Source organism: Natrix helvetica, assembly GCF_964273705.1.
Source record: "Natrix helvetica genome assembly, chromosome: 12".
In the NCBI taxonomy this organism is placed as follows: domain Eukaryota; kingdom Metazoa; phylum Chordata; class Lepidosauria; order Squamata; family Natricidae; genus Natrix; species Natrix helvetica.
In genome coordinates this window covers 4,036,535-4,058,421 of record NC_138556.1, presented here as the reverse complement: position 1 = coordinate 4,058,421, position 21,887 = coordinate 4,036,535, and the positions used below count along the sequence as shown (strand labels likewise).

At 42.5% G+C, this 21,887-nt stretch overlaps 1 protein-coding gene across 8 annotated transcripts in view; it reads right to left on the bottom strand.

The window, feature by feature from the left end:
* The window catches only part of DENND4A (DENN domain containing 4A), a 107,024-nt gene that overhangs the window by 66,600 nt on the left and 18,537 nt on the right, over window positions 1-21,887 (bottom strand). For 7 of the 8 annotated variants that reach the window (XM_081965191.1, XM_081965190.1, XM_081965189.1 and 4 more), the window contains 7 exons: window positions 21,242-21,491; window positions 17,950-18,019; window positions 9,857-10,026; window positions 7,215-7,441; window positions 4,569-4,635; window positions 3,566-3,624; window positions 568-715 (listed from right to left, as the gene is read on the bottom strand). In XM_081965191.1, coding sequence (XP_081821317.1) covers window positions 568-715; window positions 3,566-3,624; window positions 4,569-4,635; window positions 7,215-7,441; window positions 9,857-10,026; window positions 17,950-18,019; window positions 21,242-21,491 — 991 coding nt within the window. The remainder of the gene's footprint in view (window positions 1-567; window positions 716-3,565; window positions 3,625-4,568; window positions 4,636-7,214; window positions 7,442-9,856; window positions 10,027-17,949; window positions 18,020-21,241; window positions 21,492-21,887) is intronic. The other variant, XM_081965195.1, reaches the window with a different exon arrangement.

Sequence of the window (21,887 nt, the reverse complement as noted above, 5' to 3'; positions counted from 1 at the left end):
TTCCCACCCGCTCCACTAATGGTCTTCAAACCCTCCTGCTCAGTTTGATCTGCAGCTGGTATTGAGCAAAGCACTCTAAAACCCCCGAGCTGAAGAATTTTGCAAACAGCTCTGGATCCTAGAAAAGGGAGCAAAGGCCCATCAGAACGAGAACATCAGAATGACAGAGCTGGAAGGGACCTTGGAGATCTTCTGGTCCAACCCCCTGCTCAAGTAGAGACCCTATACCCGTGATGGCGAACCTATGGCACACGTGCCAAAGGTGACACACAGAGCCATTTGTTAGGGCACTCGAGGTGTTGCCCTGTCAGCTTCAGTGTGCATGCGGTGCTGGCCAGCTGACTTTGGCCTCCCCTTAAGGCCGTTTTTCGCCCTCCAGAGGCTTCCTTGAAGGCTCCAGAGGGCGAAAAACAACCCAACGCGCAAACCTGAAATTCGAGAACAGACTTCCAGTTTGCCCAAAGGGCCGTTTTTCGCCCTCCGGAGCCTTCAGGAAGCTTCTCTGAAGCCTCCTTTTCCATTTATCTTAATTTGAAAATACTTGTTTGGGAAATTCTCACAACTTACAGAGACCAGGGCTTCAGTTACGCTGGTGAGGACCGAAGGGCGTAAAGAGTGGATGAGGATTTTATGTTCTGTCACTGCGAAGACGAGGAGATTTACAGCATTCTCGGGTCCCAGATTCTGCAGAAGAGCAGAAAACTTCCCTCCGCTACTAATCAAAGAAAAAGGAACAGGAATAAATACTACAAATGGCTTATTTTTTTCCAGGAACTGAACCACGTTTTCTCCCCAATGTTAGCCCAGCATCGAATGACTCAGCATAAGGGTATTCAATTTCTAGTCTGAGTAAGGCTAAAGTTACACAGCACAGAATAGAATAAAAAAGCAGTTTTCCCTTTGGTGCGCCATTAACGTTTAAATAAAGTTGTAGAGTGAAGTTTGTAAATTAACATTTCCACACAGTCCAGCCAGAAATGGACTTCGTTCACTGCAAACAAGCCATTTGAGAGCAAACAAACCAGACATGGAATCAGAGGTGGACCGGTTCGGTTGAACCGGTCCGAACCGGCCTGTTTGCTGGAACCAGGGTTGCTGGTGGCAACTTGGGTCGCTGGAACCAGCAGTGACCCAGGCTTGCCAGGCCCCCAAACCGGTTCTCTGGGTGGCGCCATAGGTGGTGCCATCTTGCTTTTGCCTTCTGCGCATGCTCAGAGCAATTTTTGTTGCAACGTGCATTGTGCACATCCCTGAGCGAATTGGCCCTGCGTGGAACCCTTCTCACACTCTCTGAATCTGGTTTCATTCTTTCCTGCTTTCCATAACTCCACAAACCAAGAACAAATTGTCATCTAGCTTTGACTGGTTTCCTCAGCTTGACTGCAAAGTCCCCACCTCCCATTTTTGGTGTGTTTGACCTCCTTGCCTGGAGAAAAACCACAAACCAGAAACTGTTTTTTCAAAAAGGTTTATTTATTTATTGGCTTTCTTAATACATCTGTCAACTGCCCCAATCTTACAGCTCTGAGTAATCTACCATAAAATGAAACAAACCGGAAACGGCAAAGCAACGTTTCCCATCGTTGGCCATTTTGGGATTGTGGACTTCAATTCCCAGAATTCCAGTGCCAGCATAGCCATCAAGAAGAATCCTGGCAATTAAAGTCCCTACCCTAGAAATGGCCAACGTTGGGAAACACTGCCATAAAGTACAGTAGTCCTCGATGTACGACCACAATTGAGCCCAACGTTTCTGTTGCTACCTTAGACTTTAACTGAACTTTGCCCCATTTTACAACCTTTCTTGCCCGTTAAGTGAATCACTGCACTTATTAAGTGAATCACACGATTGGTTGTTAAGTGAATCTGGCTTCCCCATTGATGGGGCTTGTCAGAAGGTCACAAAAGGGGATCACGTGACTCCAGGACACTGCAGCCGTCATAAAGGTGGGTTGCCAAGCGTCCGAATTTTGATCACGTGACTGAATTTTTATCACGTTGCAACCGTCGTAATTGCAAAAAAACCCCGGTCATGTCAGTTTTTTTAGTGCTGCTGTAATTCTGAATGGTCACTAAATGAATGATTGTTAAGTTAAGGGCTACCTGTATGACAATTACGACTATCAAAATACACATGGCAACTGACATGTATTGATGACGGTTGCTATGTAACAGGGTCACGTTATCATCTTTTGCGGCTTTCTAACAAGCCTAGTCAATGGGGAAGCCAGATTCATTTAACAACCGTGTGACTGACTTAGCAACTGCAGTGATTTATATAACAACTGTGGCAAGAAAGGTCATAAACTGAGGCGAAACTCACTTAACAACTGTCTTGATTAGCAATTATCTCGCTGACAGTGGTCATAAGTCGAGGACTACCTGTATATGAGGGCTGCCTGAGTAAGCAGGGGGGGGGGGAAGCAAGATAAATCCAGGTGCAAGTGAAAGGAAACCTGTAGTGTAAAGTTCCTGCTTTTAAGTGGGTTATTTTTATAGAGATTTTTTTTCTGTCGTTTTCCTTATCTCAACCTTTAAGAATTAGAGAGGAAACGAATTCATTTATACACACACACACACACACACACACACACACATAGTTCCTGCTTTTAAGTGGGTTATTTTTGCAGGTCTTGTATATATATATATAGATGCAGGTCTTGGCGTATTCAGGTCTTTTCCCATGTAAGATTGACAGTATCTTGGCGACGTTTCGACGAGGTCACACTCATCATCTTCAGGCTGGTGCCTTTGGCTTCGTGCTTGTGCGAGCAAAGCATGATCGGAGCTGCCAATTTTCTATAAATATAGGTGGGTGGATGTGGAATGTTGGCTTTGTTGCTTTAAACGGATTGGTTGGCTGTGTTGTCACATCTTGATTGGTTGATGGAATTGATGTTTGGTGAGGGTGATTGGTGGCGTCCTGTATTGTTCTGGGTCCTGCGTTGGTTTTTGTGGCTGGGAATCGTTTATTGACTAGGGCTGGTTTCCAGATGCCTGGTAGGCGGGAGGTATTGTCACGTTTATTCATGTTGTGGGGGTGTTTCTCTATTTCGATAGCTTCCATATAATTATTCTCTTGTTGAAGTGTTCCGTTTTGGAGAGTAATTTGGTTCCTTCAAAATCAATTTCATGTCTTGTTGCTTTAAGGTCCTGGAAAAGGGAGGAAGTTTTTTCTTCTTTTCTGACTGCGTTCTTGTGTTCTGCGATGTGTTTAAAGCAACAAAGCCAACATCCCACACAGCCCCACATATATTTATAGAAAAACGGCAGCTCCGATCATGCTTTGCTCGCACAAGCATGAAGCCAAAGGCACCAGCCTGAAGATGATGAGTGTGACCTCGTCAAAACGTCGCCAAGATACTGTCAATCTTACATGGCAAAAGACCTGAATACGCCAAGACCTACATACCTATACCTGTGAAAATCCACCAAAACACACACACACACACACACACACACACACACACATCTGTTGTCTTCTTCACTAATTTCTAAATTGGTTGTTCATCCCTCACATAACAGCACACACATATATAGACACACACATATATATTTTACTTGCCTCAGCGGTAGAGGTGATGATATGGGCTGACTAAGAATCAGATTATCATGGGGTGATAGCTATAAAACAATAAAAGCATGGTTTTTATATTTACCTGAAGATTTAAATATAAAGCAATTTGTTTGTCTAGAAAACATATTGCTGTCACAGAATTAATACCGTTGCTGTAAGCTTGAAAACATGATGGTTAAATATGCAGATCTCTAATGTTTTTTTTTTTAAAAGTATAAAGATATATTAACATGAAATAGATACTATGGTTTGACTCCAGAATCTCAAGCAGCTTCAAGCGCTGTTCTATTTGCTTGCAAATGCTATAAAACTGCTTAAATAATTTATTACAGATGTCCTTTCACCCCCAAAAAAATCCCAGGGAGTGCCCAGAAAAAATATGCAGGCTGAATATTTAAAAAACTGCCAGATGTCTTTTTTGTAATTGCACCTCCCACATCACATTTATTGCAGCTTTTAAACTTAAATACAGAATTGATTTTCATAAAGGGAAAGCTTCCATCAATCAGATTGAATTGTAAAATGATTTAAAATAGCAAAAAAAAGGTATATATTTTTGGGTAGGGCATAAGAAAGTTTGAAAATAGAATTGAATTCTATATCAAATGTGTTTGTTTTTCAAAAAGGGATCCAGAAATATTTAGCGGTGGACAGATTTAACATGCCAAATTTCTAGCAAATGGGATTTTTTTTAAAATTAGTATCTGATACTCTAGCTTTATTTTATAACGATAACATTTAGAAAAAGCCAATCGTTTTCTTTTATCAACTGCTCCCAGGCCTAGATATATTTAAAAAGTAGATAATCTGACAAATAAGCAGCCTTGTAGCATAAAAAGTGTGACATACACATTTTTTGATGACTTCCAGCATTGAGTAGCAAATTTGCAGTTCCACGTCTGTAACATTTTTACAATGACTTTTATTTTTTTTAATGGAACCTTCTCGTCTGAACAAACAAATGAACAGAATGGAATAAATGTGCACTTACCTGAACTAAAATCCTTGGTCTTTGTGGAGATGGAAAAGGAACCTTGTGCATAAAATGGGAAATATGCCTAAGGAGGGAATAAGGACTTTGTCTTAAGAAAAATAAATAAATCAGCAAGCTAAGAGAATATTCTTGGTTTATTGCTTGCAAAGATTAAACCCATATGAAACTAAGCAGGAATCTATCTATCTATCTATCTATCTATCTATCTATCTATCTATCTATCATCTATCTATCTATCTATCTATCTATCTATCTATCTATCTATCATCTATCTATCTATCTATCTATCTATCTATCTATCATCTATCTATCTATCATCTATCTATCTATCATCTATCATATCTATCCATCCATCCATCATATCTATCCATCCATCCATTCATCCATCTATCATCTCTCTCTCTATCATATTGCTCTCTATTTCTCATATCTATCCATCCATCATCTATCCATCCATTGTATCTGTCTGTCTGTCTCTCTCTGTTCCCATCCATCCATCCATCCATCCATCCATCCATCCATCCTATCTATTTACCTACCTATCTATCATCTCTATCTGTCGCCCTCCCTCCATCATATATATCTATCCATCCATCCATATATCTATCATCTCTTTCTCTATCTCTCATATCTATCCACTCATCATCTATCCATCCATCCATCATGTCTGTCTCTCTCTCTCTCCTCCCATCCATCCAGCTATCATCTATCATCTATCAATCTATCTATCTATCATCTATCTATCTATCATTTCTCTCTGTCTCCCTCCCTCCTTCCCTCCCTCCATAGATTCAGACAGAAAGCTAAACTCTGGCCAATGTAGTAAGATCTCAGTTGCAAGCAGAGCTGAGGAGACAAGCTGGGGAACAAACACCCCCAGGGTACTTTTGATGAGCCATAAAGAATAATCTGAAGAATTTTGGTCAAACACTTTGCACAAACACATTATAGTATCATCGATCATGTGAAAAGAAAACAGGAGGACTCGGCTATGGCCAGAATGCACTCCGTCAATATTTGCAGCTGAAATACACACAAGAGATCTTGCTTCTAGATGTTGGCTTTTTATAACAGCAGTTAAATATAATATGGATGGATTAAACCTCTGCTGGGCCCCCAATTCTAGAAAGCAATGGCAAAAAGCCAGATGTTTCTTTTCCTATGCCCAATATATCATTGTTGAGCCCTGTCTCTCCACTGCTACTCTGGAAGCTATCCCTAGAGCAGGGGTGTCAAACACGATTTCATTGAGAACCAAATTAGGGCTGTGTTTGACCTCTGGGGGGCGGGGTGGGCGTGGCCAGGGTAGGTGTGATCAGCTCAATTGTCACTCGTGTCGGGGGCGCCTGTGGTGGCCAAGTGCTGAGACAGGACTTCCCTCAGATACCCTCATTATAATCTCTTTCCTTCCTTCCTTCCTTCCCTTCTTTCTCCTTCCCTCTTCCTTCTCCTTTCTTCTTCCTTCCCCTCTTTCCTTATTTTCCTTCCTTGCTCTCTTCTCATCTTCCCTTTGTTTTCCTTGACTTTCCTCTTTTCCTTTCTCCTTTCCTGTCCCTTCTTGCATGCTCAAATGCTTTTCTTTTGTTCTGCTTTTAGTTTGTTTTGCTAGCCCTCTGCCAGCAAAAAACGGAGCCTGGAGGGGGCACGCTATCAAGTTTGCATTAGCAGCAGACCAGGAAAAGGGGGGGAAAAAAAAGAATGACCAAATCTCTCCTGCGCGAGCTGCACTGGCTTCCTGTGGTCTATCGGGTGCGTTTCAAGGTCCTGATTACGATCTTTAAAGCGCTCCATGGCTCAGGACCTAGTTATCTGCGGGATCGTATTCTGCCCCATACATCCCATTCGCTCGCACAGAGAGGGACTTCTCCAGGTGCCGTCCACTAGACAGTGCCATGGGGCGGCGCCTAGGAGCAGAGCCTTCTCTGTGGCGGGCCCAGCCCTGTGGAATGACCTCCCCCCGGATATTAGGACCACTACTGACCTCCGCTCCTTCCGTGTAAAGCTCAAGACCCACCTTTTCCAAATAGCTGGCCTGGCTCAACCATAATTTCATAACGCTCCTGATGGGTTTTTTAATTCAGTAATTTTATTTAATGGGATTTTAAATTGTGTTTTTAATTGTCTTTCACTTATGAGTCTACCTTCTTCCATGCACATGTATATGTCTTTGTTTTTATGTATGTATGTTTGTCTTTATTTGTATTTTATCTGTTTTGATTGTACGCCGCCCCGAGTCCTTCGGGAGAGGGTTGCGGCTAATCAAATAAAATTATTATTATTATTATTATTATTATTATTATTATTATTATTATTATTATTATTATTATTATTATTATTATTATTATTATTATTTGAGGAGGGGACAAGATTTGAGGACAACGCCAGGAAGGCTTGCACCAGTTACCAAGGGCATAGGCCAGGGGTGTCCAAACTTGGGAACTTTAAGACTTGTGGACTTCAACTCCCAGAATTCCCCAGCCAGCATGGCTGGCTGGGGAATTCTGGGAATTGAAGTCCACAAGTCTTAAAGTTCCCAAGTTTGGACACCCCTGGCATAGGCTGTCTCAAATGCCCTTCCCATTGAAAGGATCAAAGTTATGTATTCCAATGATGTGTGGAGCCCAAAACGCCCCTCCAACTTACTTCTCAATAGGAAGGACGTGTGGACCAGATATTGAATAGCGGTAAAGAAAAGTGAGAAATTTCTTGAAGGCGTCGAAGAACGGCCAGTGAGACAGTAGGCAGATGCACTTGTTCGTCTGAACGGTTTTGGAGCTGGGGAGGGCCATGAAGCCAAGCTGAGCCTTCTGTTTTTCGGTCAGGTTTTCCTCGGAGTATGTTTCGTAGAACTGAATAGCAGCACCATAGACCTGTAAGTGACAGTACATTTCATTTAAGTGACATGGGCCTGCTGCAGCTGCCAAGGATTTCCTCCAGGCCTAAGACATTCAAATAGACCTGCCATGGGCGACACTCAAAATGCAAGGCACATCTGCTGTAAACATTGCAAATGTGGCTTTTAGGAACCTGGAAAAATAAAAATAAGCTCTAGTCAAAATCTGCTTGTGCACATGTAATGGTATAGCAGCCGGCAAATGGATCACTTTTCAAAGAGCAATTGTTCATCTAAGGATGGATTACAATGAGTCTCTCCTTTCTTCCCTTTTCCAAGACTTTGGATAGAATCTAGTGCCCTTCCATCAAAAATTAATCTGGAAGAAAACATTTTTGGGGGTGGGGATGGAAGAAATAGGACCTCCTCATTTCCAGGAAGAAAAGTTACAGATACAAATTAACAGAGTTGGAAGGGACCTTGTAGGTCATCTAGTCCAACCCCCACTCAAGCAGGAGACCCTACACCATTTCTGACAGAGGGCAGTCCAGTCTCTTCTTGAAAGCCTCCAGTGGTGAAGCTCCCACAACTCCCGAAGGCAACTTCCGTTCCATGGGTTGATAATTTTCATTGTCAGAAAATTTCTCCTTATTTCCAGGCTGAATTTCCAGGCTGAAAAGCAATTCTAGCAACAAAATGCTATAATCGCATTTCCTTCTACATTTTGTAAAATTGCTGCTGCTCAAACAGACAGCAGAGAGCAATCCTCTGTCACCCAAACTGAAGAAGCAAATTGTTTTGGCAACGATTCGGACAGACTGACAGACTCAAAATGTGTAAGGATGTTTCTGTATTCAGGTAGTCCTTCGACTTATGACTTTCTGTTGTTAAGCAAGATTAAGATGTTAAGTGAATTTTGCCCCATTTTATGACCTTTTTACCACTGTTGTTCTGTAAATTGCTGCAGTTGTAAACATAATAACACGGTCGTTAAGTGAATCTGGCTTTCCCTTTAACTTTGCTTGTCAAGAAGGTGGCAAAAAGGGATCACATGATCGCGTCATAAATACGAGTTGGTTGCTAAGCCAACGTGACCAGGGGGATGCTGCAACTGTCGTAAGTGTGAAAAATGATCGTAAGTCACTTTTTTCAGTGCCATTGAAACTTTGAATGGCACTAAGCAAATGGTCATAAGTCGAGGACTACCTGTATTTGTATGAGAGAAAAAGAAAATAGATGTCTGGACAATGCGGCAAAGAGGCAAGAAAAAGAAATATATGAATGGCTGCAGAACGTGGGCAAAAGTGAACACAGGGTCACTTTAGTAAAAGCTTTGAGCCTTTCAGCTCTTTTGATTAAGTGACCAAACTCAGAAAAAGCAAAACAACAAACAACAAAGCGGATTTGCAGAAAAAAATTGCAGACTGCAGGAGCCATTTGTGCTCCAGTTTGAGATGCACATAACACAGGTTCATCCCCAACAGCGTTCAACAGTGAAGGGACACAGGGCAGAAAATATCCTGCAGAAAGCACAGCTCCACAATCCAGGCCTTTCACCGATTCCAAGGAGGCCTCACACCAGGGGTGAAATCCAGCAGGTTCTGGAGAACCGGTAGCGGAAATTTTGAGTAGTTTGGAGAACCAGCAAATGCCACCTCTGGCTGGCCCCAGAGTGGGGTGGGAATGGGGATTTTGCAGTATCCTTCCCCTGCCACGCCCACCAAGCCATGCCCACAAAACCGGTAGTAAAAAAAAATTGAATTTCACCACTGCTTCACACTCATTTGCACCATTCAGGTGACTCTGAGGACACAGAGAAACCTCCAAATGGCCTCAATGTCTCTCTAAAAAGGATGCAAATGACCAGCTGTCTGCAAGGAGTATAAATCCTTCCTTTGGGACAACCATGACTTGCGTGACTGAGAATCTCTACAGCAGGGGTGTCCAAACTTGGCAACTTTAAGACTTGTGGACTTCAACTCCCAGAATTCCCCAGCCAGCAGAGCTGGCTGGGGAATTCTGGGAGTTGAAGTCCACAAGTCTTAAAGTTGCCAAGTTTGGACACCCCTGCTCTACAGGCTTTTAGCTAGGCAATTTGGGATGAAGACCCTTGGAACGGTGTGGGAGTAGGAATGTATTTCCAGAAAAAAAAAATTGCAGACTATAGGAACCATTTGCACGACTCAGGTGACCCCGGGGACTACAGATAAAACCTCCAAGTGGCCTCAGCGACTCTCTAAAAGGATGCAAATGACCAGCTGTCTGTAAGGAATATAAACCCTTCCATTCCCCACCGCTCGGCTGATGAAGCTTCTTGGACGAGAAGCGAAACGTCCTCCAATAAATACAAAGGAAGTCCAGTTGAAAAAAGCACCTTTGGGACAACCATGGCCTGGATGACCGAGAATCTCCATGGATACCGAAATGACATTTGAGGATAAATTGATCGTACCTTTTCAGCTGAGGCTCCAGTGAGCACAAACGTAGAAAACACCGGGAGAGGATATTTGCTGTTGGAAGGCCAGCATTCAATGGTTGCCCCCATCGGCAGACAAAAAAGAGGGACCGACTCTGGCAGAGGAAATGAATCGTAGTCTTTTTCTGGATATCTGCATATGAGACCTAGAGGAAGCAATTTTCCGTGTCACTCAAAGGTTATGTACATAAGAAAAACAAAAAAAACCTAAAATATATATGAACTCTAAGCATCATTTAATGACCCATAATCCCTTGCGGGGGGTGGATCCTGGGGAACTGAGTGGAGCTGAGTGTTTACTGGCCGGATGCCTTTCCTGTCGCTAAGGCAGAGTTCTGTTCAGCAGATCTATTCTCAGTGTGCCCAGAGAGAGAAATATCTGCCTCTACCTAGGATCAAACTCACAGCCACTGCACCTTCTCCAAATGTGAAATCTAATGCATATAGAAATAAAAAAAGCTTTCAATTCCTCTACTACTCTGTACTACTACCTCCGTGCCAGGAGCACTGAGGTGCTTCCGTGGCGAAAGAATCTCCCGGCGACATCATCGTTGCTCCAGGGGATGCCCAGTTGGGGGCTGCCTGTGAAGTTGCAGACTGAAGTGGTACACATTTATCTACCTTCTCTTGCCCGCTTTCGAACTGCTGGGTTGGCGGAAGCTGGGGCGTGCGACGGGAGCTCACCCCAACCCACAGCAAAACGGGTCTCGAATGCGAGGCTGATAGTCATCAGCCCTGGGTTCTAACCTTGTGAGCCACCATACTCCTTCTATTCCAGGGGTGTCCAAACTTGGGAACTTTAAGACTTGTGGACTTCAACTCCCAGAATTCCCCAGCCAGCATAGCTAAGTCCACAAGTCTTAAAGTTCCCAAGTTTGGACACCTCTGGTGTAAGGTCTCCTACTCCAGCAGGGGGTTGGACTAGAAGACCTCCAAGGTCCCTTCCACCTCTGTTATTTTGTAGGTTGATGCTGAATTGGTAAATAAGACTCTAATTCCTATATCGGCCTCACTAGTAGACCTGATGAGAACACCATAAAAGAAATAAAAAAGAAGTGCAGAGAAGAGCAACTAAGATGATTAAAGGTCTGAGACTAAAACGTATGAAGATCGGTTGCAAGACTTGGGTATTGATATAGTGAGATACCGTAAATCAGGGGTGTCCAAACTTGGGAACTTTAAGACTTGTGGACTTCAACTCCCAGAATTCCCCAGCCAGTTGAAGTCCACAAGTCTTAAAGTTCCCAAGTTTGGACACCCCTGTTCTATTCTGTAGAAAACACTGATTGTTTTAATTCATTCTGATTCAAAATTAAGACCCAATGAACAAATCAGAGGCCAATTTGAATATTTGGCTGAATTTGCCTACCATTTCTTTTGTTTTGTTCATTCATTTTCCTACAGCAATAGCACTTAGACTTATATACCGCTTCACAATGTTTTGCAGCCCTCTCCAAGCAGTTTACAGAGTCAGCCTCTTGCCCCCAACAATCTGGGTCCCTCATTTTGCCCACCTCGGAAGGACGGAAGGCTGAGTCAACCTTGAGCTCTTGGCAGTCAGCAGAATTAGCCTGAAATGCTACATTCTAACCACTGGGAAGGAAGGAAGGAAGGAAGGAAGGAAGGAAGGAAGGAAGGAAGGAAGGAAGGAAGGAAGGAAGATAGCAATAACACTTAGACTCATATACCACTTCACAGTGCTTTCAGAGCCCTCTCCAAGCAGTTTACAGAGTCAGCCTCTTGCCCCCAACAATCTGGGTCCCTCATTTTGCCCACCTCGGAAGGATGGAAGGCTGAGTCAACCTTGAGCCTGGTGAGATTCGAACGGTCAAATTGCAGGCAGCCGGCAGTCAGCAGAAGTAACCTGCAGTACTGCACTCTCACCACTGGGCCACCGTGGCTCTTGTAGCTGCCCTTGTCAATCCAAATGGACTCTTATTTAGCTAAATTTGATTAGTTCTAACACTGGTTGTATCTTCTGTGGATGAGTTCATTGTGGTGCAATCTCAAGACAGTTTGTTGCTTTGTGATGCAGTGTGTTGTGCAAAATCAGTTGGCAGGATTAATCAGTACAGTAACCTTAAAATTAACCAAGCTTCCTATGTGCAAACACAGCCACGAAATAACACCGTACCTCTTCCACACAAGCTATATAGACTGCTTCTTCTGACCACTAAGAGAATGAAATTCATGAAAAACTGAATAGGGAAAACTCAAATCCAACAGGTAGTCTAACTCAAAATTACTGCGCCAGGAATATTCATTTGTGTTTAAAATATTTTAAATTGAACACGGTGTAGATCTTCAACTAGAGCAGGGGTGTCCAAACTTGGCAACTTTAAGACTTGTGGACTTCAACTCCCAGAATTCCCCAGCCAGCTATATGCTGGCTGGGGAATTCTGGGAGTTGAAGTCCACAAGTCTTAAAGTTGCCAAGTTTGGACACCCCTGAATTAGAGCAAATGAGGAAAATTCAAAGTCCGGTGTGGCTCAATTTCCCGTTACTTATTTATTCACTACATGTAGCCCTCAACTTACGACCTCGATTGAGCCCAAAATTTATGTTGTTAGGGGAGACATTTGTTAAGGGGGCTTTGCCCCATTTTACAACCTTTCTAACCATACTTGTTAAGTGAATCACTGCAGTTAGTAAGACGGTTGTTAAGTGAATCGGGGCAAAATCTGTTCAAGTGACACTGCAACTGTCATAAATAGGAACCAGTTGCCAAGTTAGATCACACGACCACGGGGACGCTGCAATGCTCGTAACTATGGAAAAAAATGGTCATGGGTTGCTTTTTTTCCCAGTTCCTTTGCAACTTTGAATGGTCACTAAACGAACTGTTGTAAATTGAGGATTGCCTGTTATTTATAGTTCTCAAGGCAGCCTTTTAAATTATGTAATCTTCAGCACCAGAACAGATCTGCAGCCGAACTCACCATGCCGAAGACAATGTGCCGTATTTATCTTATTACACAAATATGTATGCCACCTGATTCACTGCCACAGGATGCAATTAAGAGCATCCTTGGCTAGTGACACTCTAGCAATTTGTCTCAACGCTTCCTGTGTTGAAGGTGCTCCTAAGGCGTTCTGATCCACTCTTAAATATCTGAGCCAAGGCGATACCTCTGCTAGGCTATAACTGGACGTTTAGTTTAATAATCCCATTGCTATCCACTACGTCTCACCCTCGGTCCTCTGAATAACCAGTCAATGAGTCCGTTCCAGCTTCTGCATCACCTCACTTCAGATGCATGGAGACGGCCTTCATGTCTCCCCTTTGGCTTTTCCAATCTAGATTGTGATGGATTCAAATCTCTCGCCTATTCTTCGTGTTGGTTTCCAAACACTCGTTTTTCTGACTGGCTGCATTTCGGTCTCTGCAGGTTCTTCTGGACAGTGACGGCGAAGCTTTTCAGCACCAAATGGCAAAAAGGTCGCGCGAAAATGTCCTGCGCATGCTCGTCAGGGCCTGCGCTCCAGAAAAGCCAAACTTCTAGGTCAGTGTTTCTCAAACTTGGCGACTTTAAGTCCTGTGGACTTCAACTCCCAGAATCCCCCAGCCAGCTGGCTGGGGAATTCTGGGAGTTGAAGTCCACAGGACTTAAAGTCGCCAAGTTTGAGAAACACTGTTCTAGGTTCTAGCCAGCATGCGCGCCCGACGATCAGCAGGCAGGCGCACATGCGCAGGCTGGTTGTCGGCACTGCCACACGCGTGAAGGGATCGCGCTCTGGAAAAGCCGAACGTCCGGGTTCTGACGCGCATGCGCACCCGACAATCAGTTAGCCAACGCGCATGAGCACACCGGTTTTCGGCATTCATGTGCGCAAAGGACATCTGATGGTTGTGCATACATGCGCATCAGAAACCCGGAAGACAAACAGGCAAGGCCACGCGTGCCGGGCAACATGGCTTCAAGTGCCACTTTGGGCACGCCTGTCATAGGTTTGCCATCACGGTTTTAGGGGTTAAAACCAGAATCAGAGCAGCATGATCCGTGGCAGCGCAGTGATTAGAATGCAAGATTACAGGCTGACTCTGCCCACTGCCAAGAGTTCGATTCCAACCGGCAAAAAGTTGACTCAGCCTTCCATCCTTCCGAAGTGAGTAAAATGAGGACCCAGATTGTTGGGGTCAATAAGGTTGACTCTGTAAACTGCTTAGAGAGAGCTGTAAAGCACTGTGAAGCGGTATATAAGTCCGTCCAAGTGCTATTGCTATTGCTTCATCTGTCTATCTATATATCTGTGGTGCTCACTGCCAGGAGTTCGATCCTGACCGGCTCAAGGTTGCCTCAGCCTTCCATCCTTCCGAGGTTGATAAAATGAGGAGACAAGAGACTGACCTTGTAAACTGCTCAGATTGTGATATAAATCAGGGGTCCCCAACTTGTGGGGTTTGCAACCAGGCTGCAGGCCGCAGAAACGGCTGGTGAGCTCACCGGCACTTGCACGAGCAATGTGCGAGCATGCATGTGGCATGCCCCATTTAAGAGCGCAGCAGGCGTGCATGCACACTGCTGGTGCAAATGGAGCTATATGTGCCGCTTGTGCAGAACCCTCCCCTCTTCCCCCTCCCACCCCAGCCAGTCCACAAAGCCAGAAACATTGGGAAACTCTGCTATAAACTACTATATGGAACGGTGTATAAGTGCTATTGCTATCATCCCATTGGAATGATTATTTCTCATGATATAATGCTTCGTGGTTCTTTCTCATTAATTAGAGATTATGCTGAGCAGCCTAAGATTGCATGAGCTTTGTTGGCATCTGCATCACACCGCTGGCTTATATTCAGTGTAATTATCTAGGACTCCTAAATGTGGTGGATTTTTTTTACATGTCAAGACAAATATCCTTCTGGCAAGCCAAGTTTCTTCCATCCCTTTGATGTCCTCCAATTTATTTATTCCTTTTGTTTGGGAATCTGTTTAGCCTACATTCATGGCATTCAAAGGTCTAAAAAAAAACCCACCAACTCTTTCAAAAAAGGAACAATTTAAAATTATTGTGGACATCACAACTGTGACCGGGGTAGATGTTATGTTCGTTTATCTCTTTAGAAGGCTGTTCTTTGAATAATTTATTCTAAAACTGTGCAAAGTTTCCTGCAGGCTTTCAAATCCTGGCTTATGTTATATTAATTGAGCCCAATTTCCCTTGTGGAACCAAACAGATAGAAAACAAAGGTTAGCTTATTTAAGTTATTCACTGATGAATGGACCAATAAATGCAGGAGTAACTTCTTTAGTTGTTAGTAATACATCCAAAGAGAAAAAGAGTATAAAATAATTTGTTTTTACTTAAGACGTTGAATTTGATTCAGGTTTAGTGATTTAAGAGTTTTATATTTGGATGTCTGTGTACTCATTTCATGGCTGCCACTTAATCTCCATTGTTTTGACTAGCATTATTTTCCACCCTGCTATCATTATTCTCTTAATAGCAAATGTGGGTGGTAAAATGTGCATCTATTTGGCAACCAAACAGGGCCACCCAGCTGTAAGACTGTGGCTTATGCAGCTATCAGATTATTAGAAGTCCAAAATAAAAGGGTGAAAATGCTATTAAAATAGTCTAACAAAGAACTACGTATGGAGGGAATCTTTCTGAATCTGTCGTGATGTTCAGCTCTGCAAGACAACTACATTCAAAGCCTTTTCCTGGTCTTAGTTCTCAGGAAGATTCTCCCAGAAATCTTCCCATTAGAAGATTAGACCTGACATATAATTACATCAGAGGTCTCCAAACTTGTTAGCTTTTAGACTTGTGGACTTCAACTCCCAGAATTCCTTAGCCAGCAGAGCTTGAAGACTTGAAGCCTTAAACCCCCACAGCTTCAACCTCAACTATCTACCGTGGATCTCACCCCATTCCTAAGAGGGGTCGTGCATAAGCGTACCGTCCCTGTCCTACTGTCCCCATTTATCTGTATTTACTTCCCTTGTTCATGTTTATGTTCATACCTATATTTGTTACCTTGTACATGTTTGACAAATAAATAAATAAGACTTAAAAGGTGACAAATTTGGAGATCCTTGGATTAGGTTAAGATTAATGTTAGACCTCGCATGACCAAGGTCCCTTCCAACCCTATCATTCTATGTTCTGTATCTTTTTCAATGTTATTCTTTTTTTTTAAGTATCTTTATATATATATATATATATATATATATATATATATATATATATATATATATATATGTATATGTATATGTATATGTATATGCATATGCATATGCATATATATATATATAATTAAATTTTTAAATAAGTTTTACAATGAATGAAGGCATAAAGGACATTACAATTTATTCAAAGTTAGTTTAATAAAGGGGGAGTTAAAGCACAAGAATAGTAACATGTTAAAATTAGTTAGCTTACGTTAGCGTATGGTTGTTAAATGTTTATACCCTGTACTTTGCTCTGGGAGGGCGGGGGGAGGGAGGGAGGGAAGAGGGAAGGGTGATTGTAAAACTTTTAAAATATATTTTGGTTTACTTCTTATTGCAATTGATTGCCTCAAATAGTTGACTGAACCGAAAGGTGGGATATCGATGGAATAAATCAAATTAGCAATCAAATAAAAATCTTTGCAAAATGCAATCAAAGGAATTTTGGATGCTGCCCTGTCTTCAAATGCGGGTCATGTATCAGTCACATGAATCGCTTTTCCCTTTGTAGTGCTCGGAGGAGCTGCGGTTCCATTATTTCTTTACACGAAATACTTTGAGAAACCAGTTGACAAATTCTATGTCCGAAGTTCAGGTAGCAATTTTTAAATGCTGGTTGTATCAGACGGCACAGCTACTTTTACGATGCTCCTAACTTTTCCCACGAGTTCAACGCTGCTACTTCGACTGTGCTACTTCCAGGAGCACAGTCAGAAAATACAGTTTGACATTTTGCTCTGTGGATTACGTACTATACTTAAATCTCTGAAGTATTTCAACAGACTTGTCCAGGCAGGCTCTGTAGGGGAAAAAAATAGGGCTATTTCTATGCTTGGCTGTTTGTTCCTGTACGCCTCCAGAGTTTCGCAATTAAGTTTTCTTTTCAAACTCAACAACAGCTATGAAGACACTTGGTCCCTGAAATATCACTACTAGAATTCCCTTGCTGGGGGAAGAGTAGCTACTTGAGACAGCCTAAAACTAAACTAGTGTATGGAATGCTCCATACAGTTCTGGTCACCACGATACAAATAAGATTCTGAGACCCTAGGAAGAGCAACAAAGATAATAAGGGCTCTGGAGGCAAAAGATACAATGAACAATTGGGGAATTAGGTAGATCTAATCTAATGAAGGCAAGGGTTGACTTGACAGCACCCTTCCAATATTTGAGGAGTTTCAGAGAGAAGAAGGGTCGCAGGACAAGAAGCAATGGGTGGAAGACCATTAAAGAGGTCTTAGAACTAAGGAGGAATTTCTTGGCAAGGTGAACAATAAATCAATGGAACGGCTTTCACCAGAAGTTGTGGGTGCAGGTTGGAATAGAAGACCTTTGAGGTTCGCTCCCACTCTATTATCCTATGTTCTATATTCTAAATAGGTTAGATTAACACAGGGGTGTCCAAACTTGGGAACTTTAAGACTTGTGGACTTCAACTCCCAGAATTCCCCAGCCAGCATAGCTGGCTGGGGAATTCTGGGAGTTGAAGTCCACAAGTCTTAAAGTTCCCAAGTTTGGACACCCCTGGATTAACAGAACAGAATAACAGAGTGGGAAGGGGCCTTGGAGGTCTTCTAGTCCAACTCCCTGCTCAAGCAGGAGACCTTATACCATTCCAGAAAAGTGGCTGTCCAGTCTCTTCTTAAAAGCGTCCAGTGATAAGCAACCTCTGTAGGCAAGCTGTTCTACTGATTAATTGTTCTCACTGTCAGGAAATTTCTCCTTATTTCTAGGTTGTTTCTCTCCTTGACTAATTTCCATCCATTGTTCTTGTCCTGCCTTCAGGTGCTTTAGGAAAGAGGTTGACCCCCTAGGTTGACATGTAATCCATAAAGCCGTAACATGTAATCCCAGACCCAGAAACGTTTTTGAAATGAATTGACCACGCTTACCTGCTTTGTATGATATGGTGTTCGTTTTTGCCACAGATTTCTTATAACACAGGTAGGCTGATAATCCCCACTGTGGAAACATAACGTTGAAAAAGGCAGATTAACATTCTAGGCCATGTAGAAGCACAATGTTCTATTCCAGGTAATATAGAAACAAAATGTTGGATCATAAAGTGTTAAACAAATTCGATAACAGAAGCTACGTTTCATAAAACGCTGCTTCTTTAAACCAACTTTTCTAATTACAAATGGAAAGTGCTCAACAATCATATGAAATAGTTTATTTTTTTTCATATAGGTAAAACATTGCAACCTTTTTTCCTCTTTCTATTGGATTCATGCTGACTTAAACCTTTCGGGGCAAAGTGCTTAGTTCTCCTAACTTGCAATTATTCACTCTAGGAGCCACTTTTAGCAAAAAAATATTATGCAATTCGATGATTTCTGTGCAGTACTAACTTATTTCTGTTGCTAGCAACATGTCTACGCAAACAAAACATTTACGGTATCTCACTAAATGTTGCCACACATCTAAATTCCAGGGCAGGCCAGAAGTAAAGGGGAAAGGGCTACCAACCCAAAAAAAGCATTTTGGACAGACATTTTGGGAGGCAAAAGGCATGTTTTCATGTATTATGCACATGATAAAATATACATTTGACAGCTGTCAAAGCTAGATTATAAACTAGCTAAGGACATCGAGAATAGGCAAGGAACAAAATTTCCATTAACTGCAAAGGGAGTAAGATAACTTGGGTGAATATGAAATTTTACAACATCCAAGCGTGTAAAAATAATCATGAAGAGGTATCTTCATAATCAACCACTTATACTCAACGCATCTTATCGGAGTTCCCCCAGTTCTAACATGTCACGAACTGATACCACAATTTCATTTTTTAAAAGCTGTTTTCTACATTAGCCTTTTTCAGCATTGTGTTTTCGAGAAACTGTGTGCAGGAGACAGGCTAGATGACTGGCTTCTGTCATGCAAACCAGCCTACAGCCTTACGGCCCCAATTGAGCCCAAATTTCCCATTGCTAAGCAAAACATTTGTGAAGTGAGTTTTGCACCATTTTACAACCTTTCCTGCCACAGTTGTTAAGTGAATCGCTGCAAATATTAAATTTCTCTATTTCGACAAGCAGAGTATTAAGGGAGTCCTAGCCATTCTTATAACAGAATAGCATGATAAATTGTGAAATAATAGAAACCACTGCCAAAACATGATGTACTCTACAATATGAAGGCTGGGAATCTATGGTGTTAAGGTTTAGTAGCAAAGGCAATCTGGAATCTAGAGCAGTGATGGCGAATCAAGTGCCAAAAAGAGAGCATTTTGCCGAAAGGGAACACCAAGTGCCAAAAAGGGAGCACTTCATGCACGCGCATTCATCTGGGCCACCAGGAAGAGGAGCTGCCCAGGGGGCATGCGTGTACCAGAAAATGCACTTGCGGTTTCTGGTGAGCACATGCGTGCCAGGCAGCTAGACTTTCAGTTACTGGTGTGCATGTGTCCACGACAATCATCTGGCCGGCGCGCATGCTCACGCTGGAAAATGGAAGACCAGCTCTTCCAGTTTCCGTCACAGGCCGCACATACGAAGGCCAGATGATCGTTGTGCATGCATGCATGCCAGAAACCTAGAAGAGGAACGGGCGACGCCGTGTGTGCCAGCTGACATGGCTCTGTGTGCCACTTCAGGCATGCGCGCCATAGGTTCGCCATCATGGTGAATCTCAGGACCAGCAGTAATAGGAGTTCAATGAAGCGACTATAATCATAAAAGATCCATATAATTTAAACCTGTAAGAAATTAATAACACAGATGAATGTATTAGTATTATAACATCTATGCGTTTGGATTCAATATTTTAAATTATATGTCTGTGTGTGTGTGTGTGTTACATTTGTGTTGATAAGTAAATAAAGGGAGACTAGTATAGATCTATTTCAAGCTATTTAGCTCTCATCAGCTAGCCATACCCTTACTGGGAATTGAACTTTAAAATAGCTAAATAGCTTGAAATAGATCTATACTAGTCTCCCTTTATTTATTTATCAGCAACACAAATGTAACAAAGGCAACATTAAAAATGGCTTTCTGCCTGGATATGGGCAGGAGGACCTACAATCACACTTTGCATTACTTCTTCTACAAATATCCATTCAACAGAAACATTTATTACATGGGAAGCTTTGTCTGCTTAATTTTTTGCAATTTTAAAACTAAGAAGGCTGCTGTTTTACTGTCACCATAATTTGTTCCGATCACTGCGATTGGAACAATATGTAAGCTCTCTGTAATTAGAAATGAATTTTAAAACTCAAATGTGTTGATCATGCTTCTCTTTCAGCTGTCAAAATGCACATGGTTTTGCCTTTTTTTTCTAAGAAATGACCGAAAACCACATTTTATCATTTAAAAACAGCCCTGAAGAATAGGGAGATAAAGAAATCCTTAACACATAGGAAGACTAGCAACATTCTATGAAAATGTTTATTTTCAAAAATAAACTATTAGCTTCCATTTTTTTTACATTTGAAGAAGTCCTTTTGTCACAACTGACAGTTGAAACAGGAGATTTTCATTTTCTATAACTTGAAATATCAGAAAATAGGTAACATCTGAAGAGTAGTTTAATTCATGCCTTTAAACCAGTGCATCATTTCAAAGCCGTTATGTGAATCGTTAATAGTTAATACAAAGAAGATAATGAAAACCTTCATTCCCATTGCTTGAAGCAAGGAATGGGTAATTGCCGGACGCTGATTTAAAAAATAATATTTGCACTTGAAATATTAGCCATTAAGGACAATATTCATTAAAAATCTCTTAGTATCAGATGCTAAATGCAAACAGGAAGAAATCAGTGTAAATTCCCAGAGATATAGCAGGATATGTCAGTGCTTTCAACCTGGGTAAATTTAAGAGGGGTGGATTTCAACTCCCAGAATCCCCTAGCCAGGAACCCCCCATGGCTATCTGGAGAATTCTGGGAATTGAAGTCTTAAAACTTGTCCAGCTTGGGAAACATTACTTTATGGCATTCAAGAATGGCTAAGAACAGACAACATTATAACATAACCAAGTAACCAAGAGTAGAACAAGAGTTGCTCACTCATCAAGAGCAGCATGGGAAAATCTAGCCCCAACTAGCTAGAAAACCTACAATAATTCAGAATATTAAGATGAATTAACAGACCGTCACCTATGCTTTACCGTATGGCAAATATTACAAATCTACCGAGGGGGGGGAAAATAACTCCAAATCCAGAAATCACCTTACCATACTATTGTTCAGATTCTTGTCAACTTTACAGAAGGTGTGTGGCGGGGTTTCCCCCTTGCTTGGGATAATGATGCAGATGTCCGTGACCGCCAAGGTGTTCTGGGTCATGTTCTCCAAAGCTCTTCGATACGTTATGTACACTTTCTGGGACGAGGCACCGCTGCTGATATTCGCAGGGCGTCCAGACAGAGTGGTCTGGATGATTTCGCATCCCTGCTTCAACCTCTCTTTCCCGTCATATAAAACCCTAGGCGGGAGGAAATAAATGAGAAGCAAGTACTTCAGCACTGCTGGGGTAGGGAGCAAAATTCAGCCCCGTCATAACAGCGCAATCCTAGATCTCCCCTACAGCAGGGGGCGTCAAACTCGATTTCATTGAGGGCCACATCAGGGTTGCATTTGACCTCGGGGGTGGTGGTGGCGGGGGGGGGGGCATGGCCAGCTCAATGTCATTCATGTCGGGAGCGCCTGTGGTGGCCTGAGCATTCTGCCAGTGAAAACGGAGCTCAATAGGGCAGCACATGGCCCCCCCAAGCTCCGTTTTCGCTGGCAGACGCACCGCGGGGCTGGCCTTCCCTGTTTCCAAGGCAGCACCACAGGCCAGATCTAAGCACCCACAGGCAGATCCACCCCGTGAGCCTTG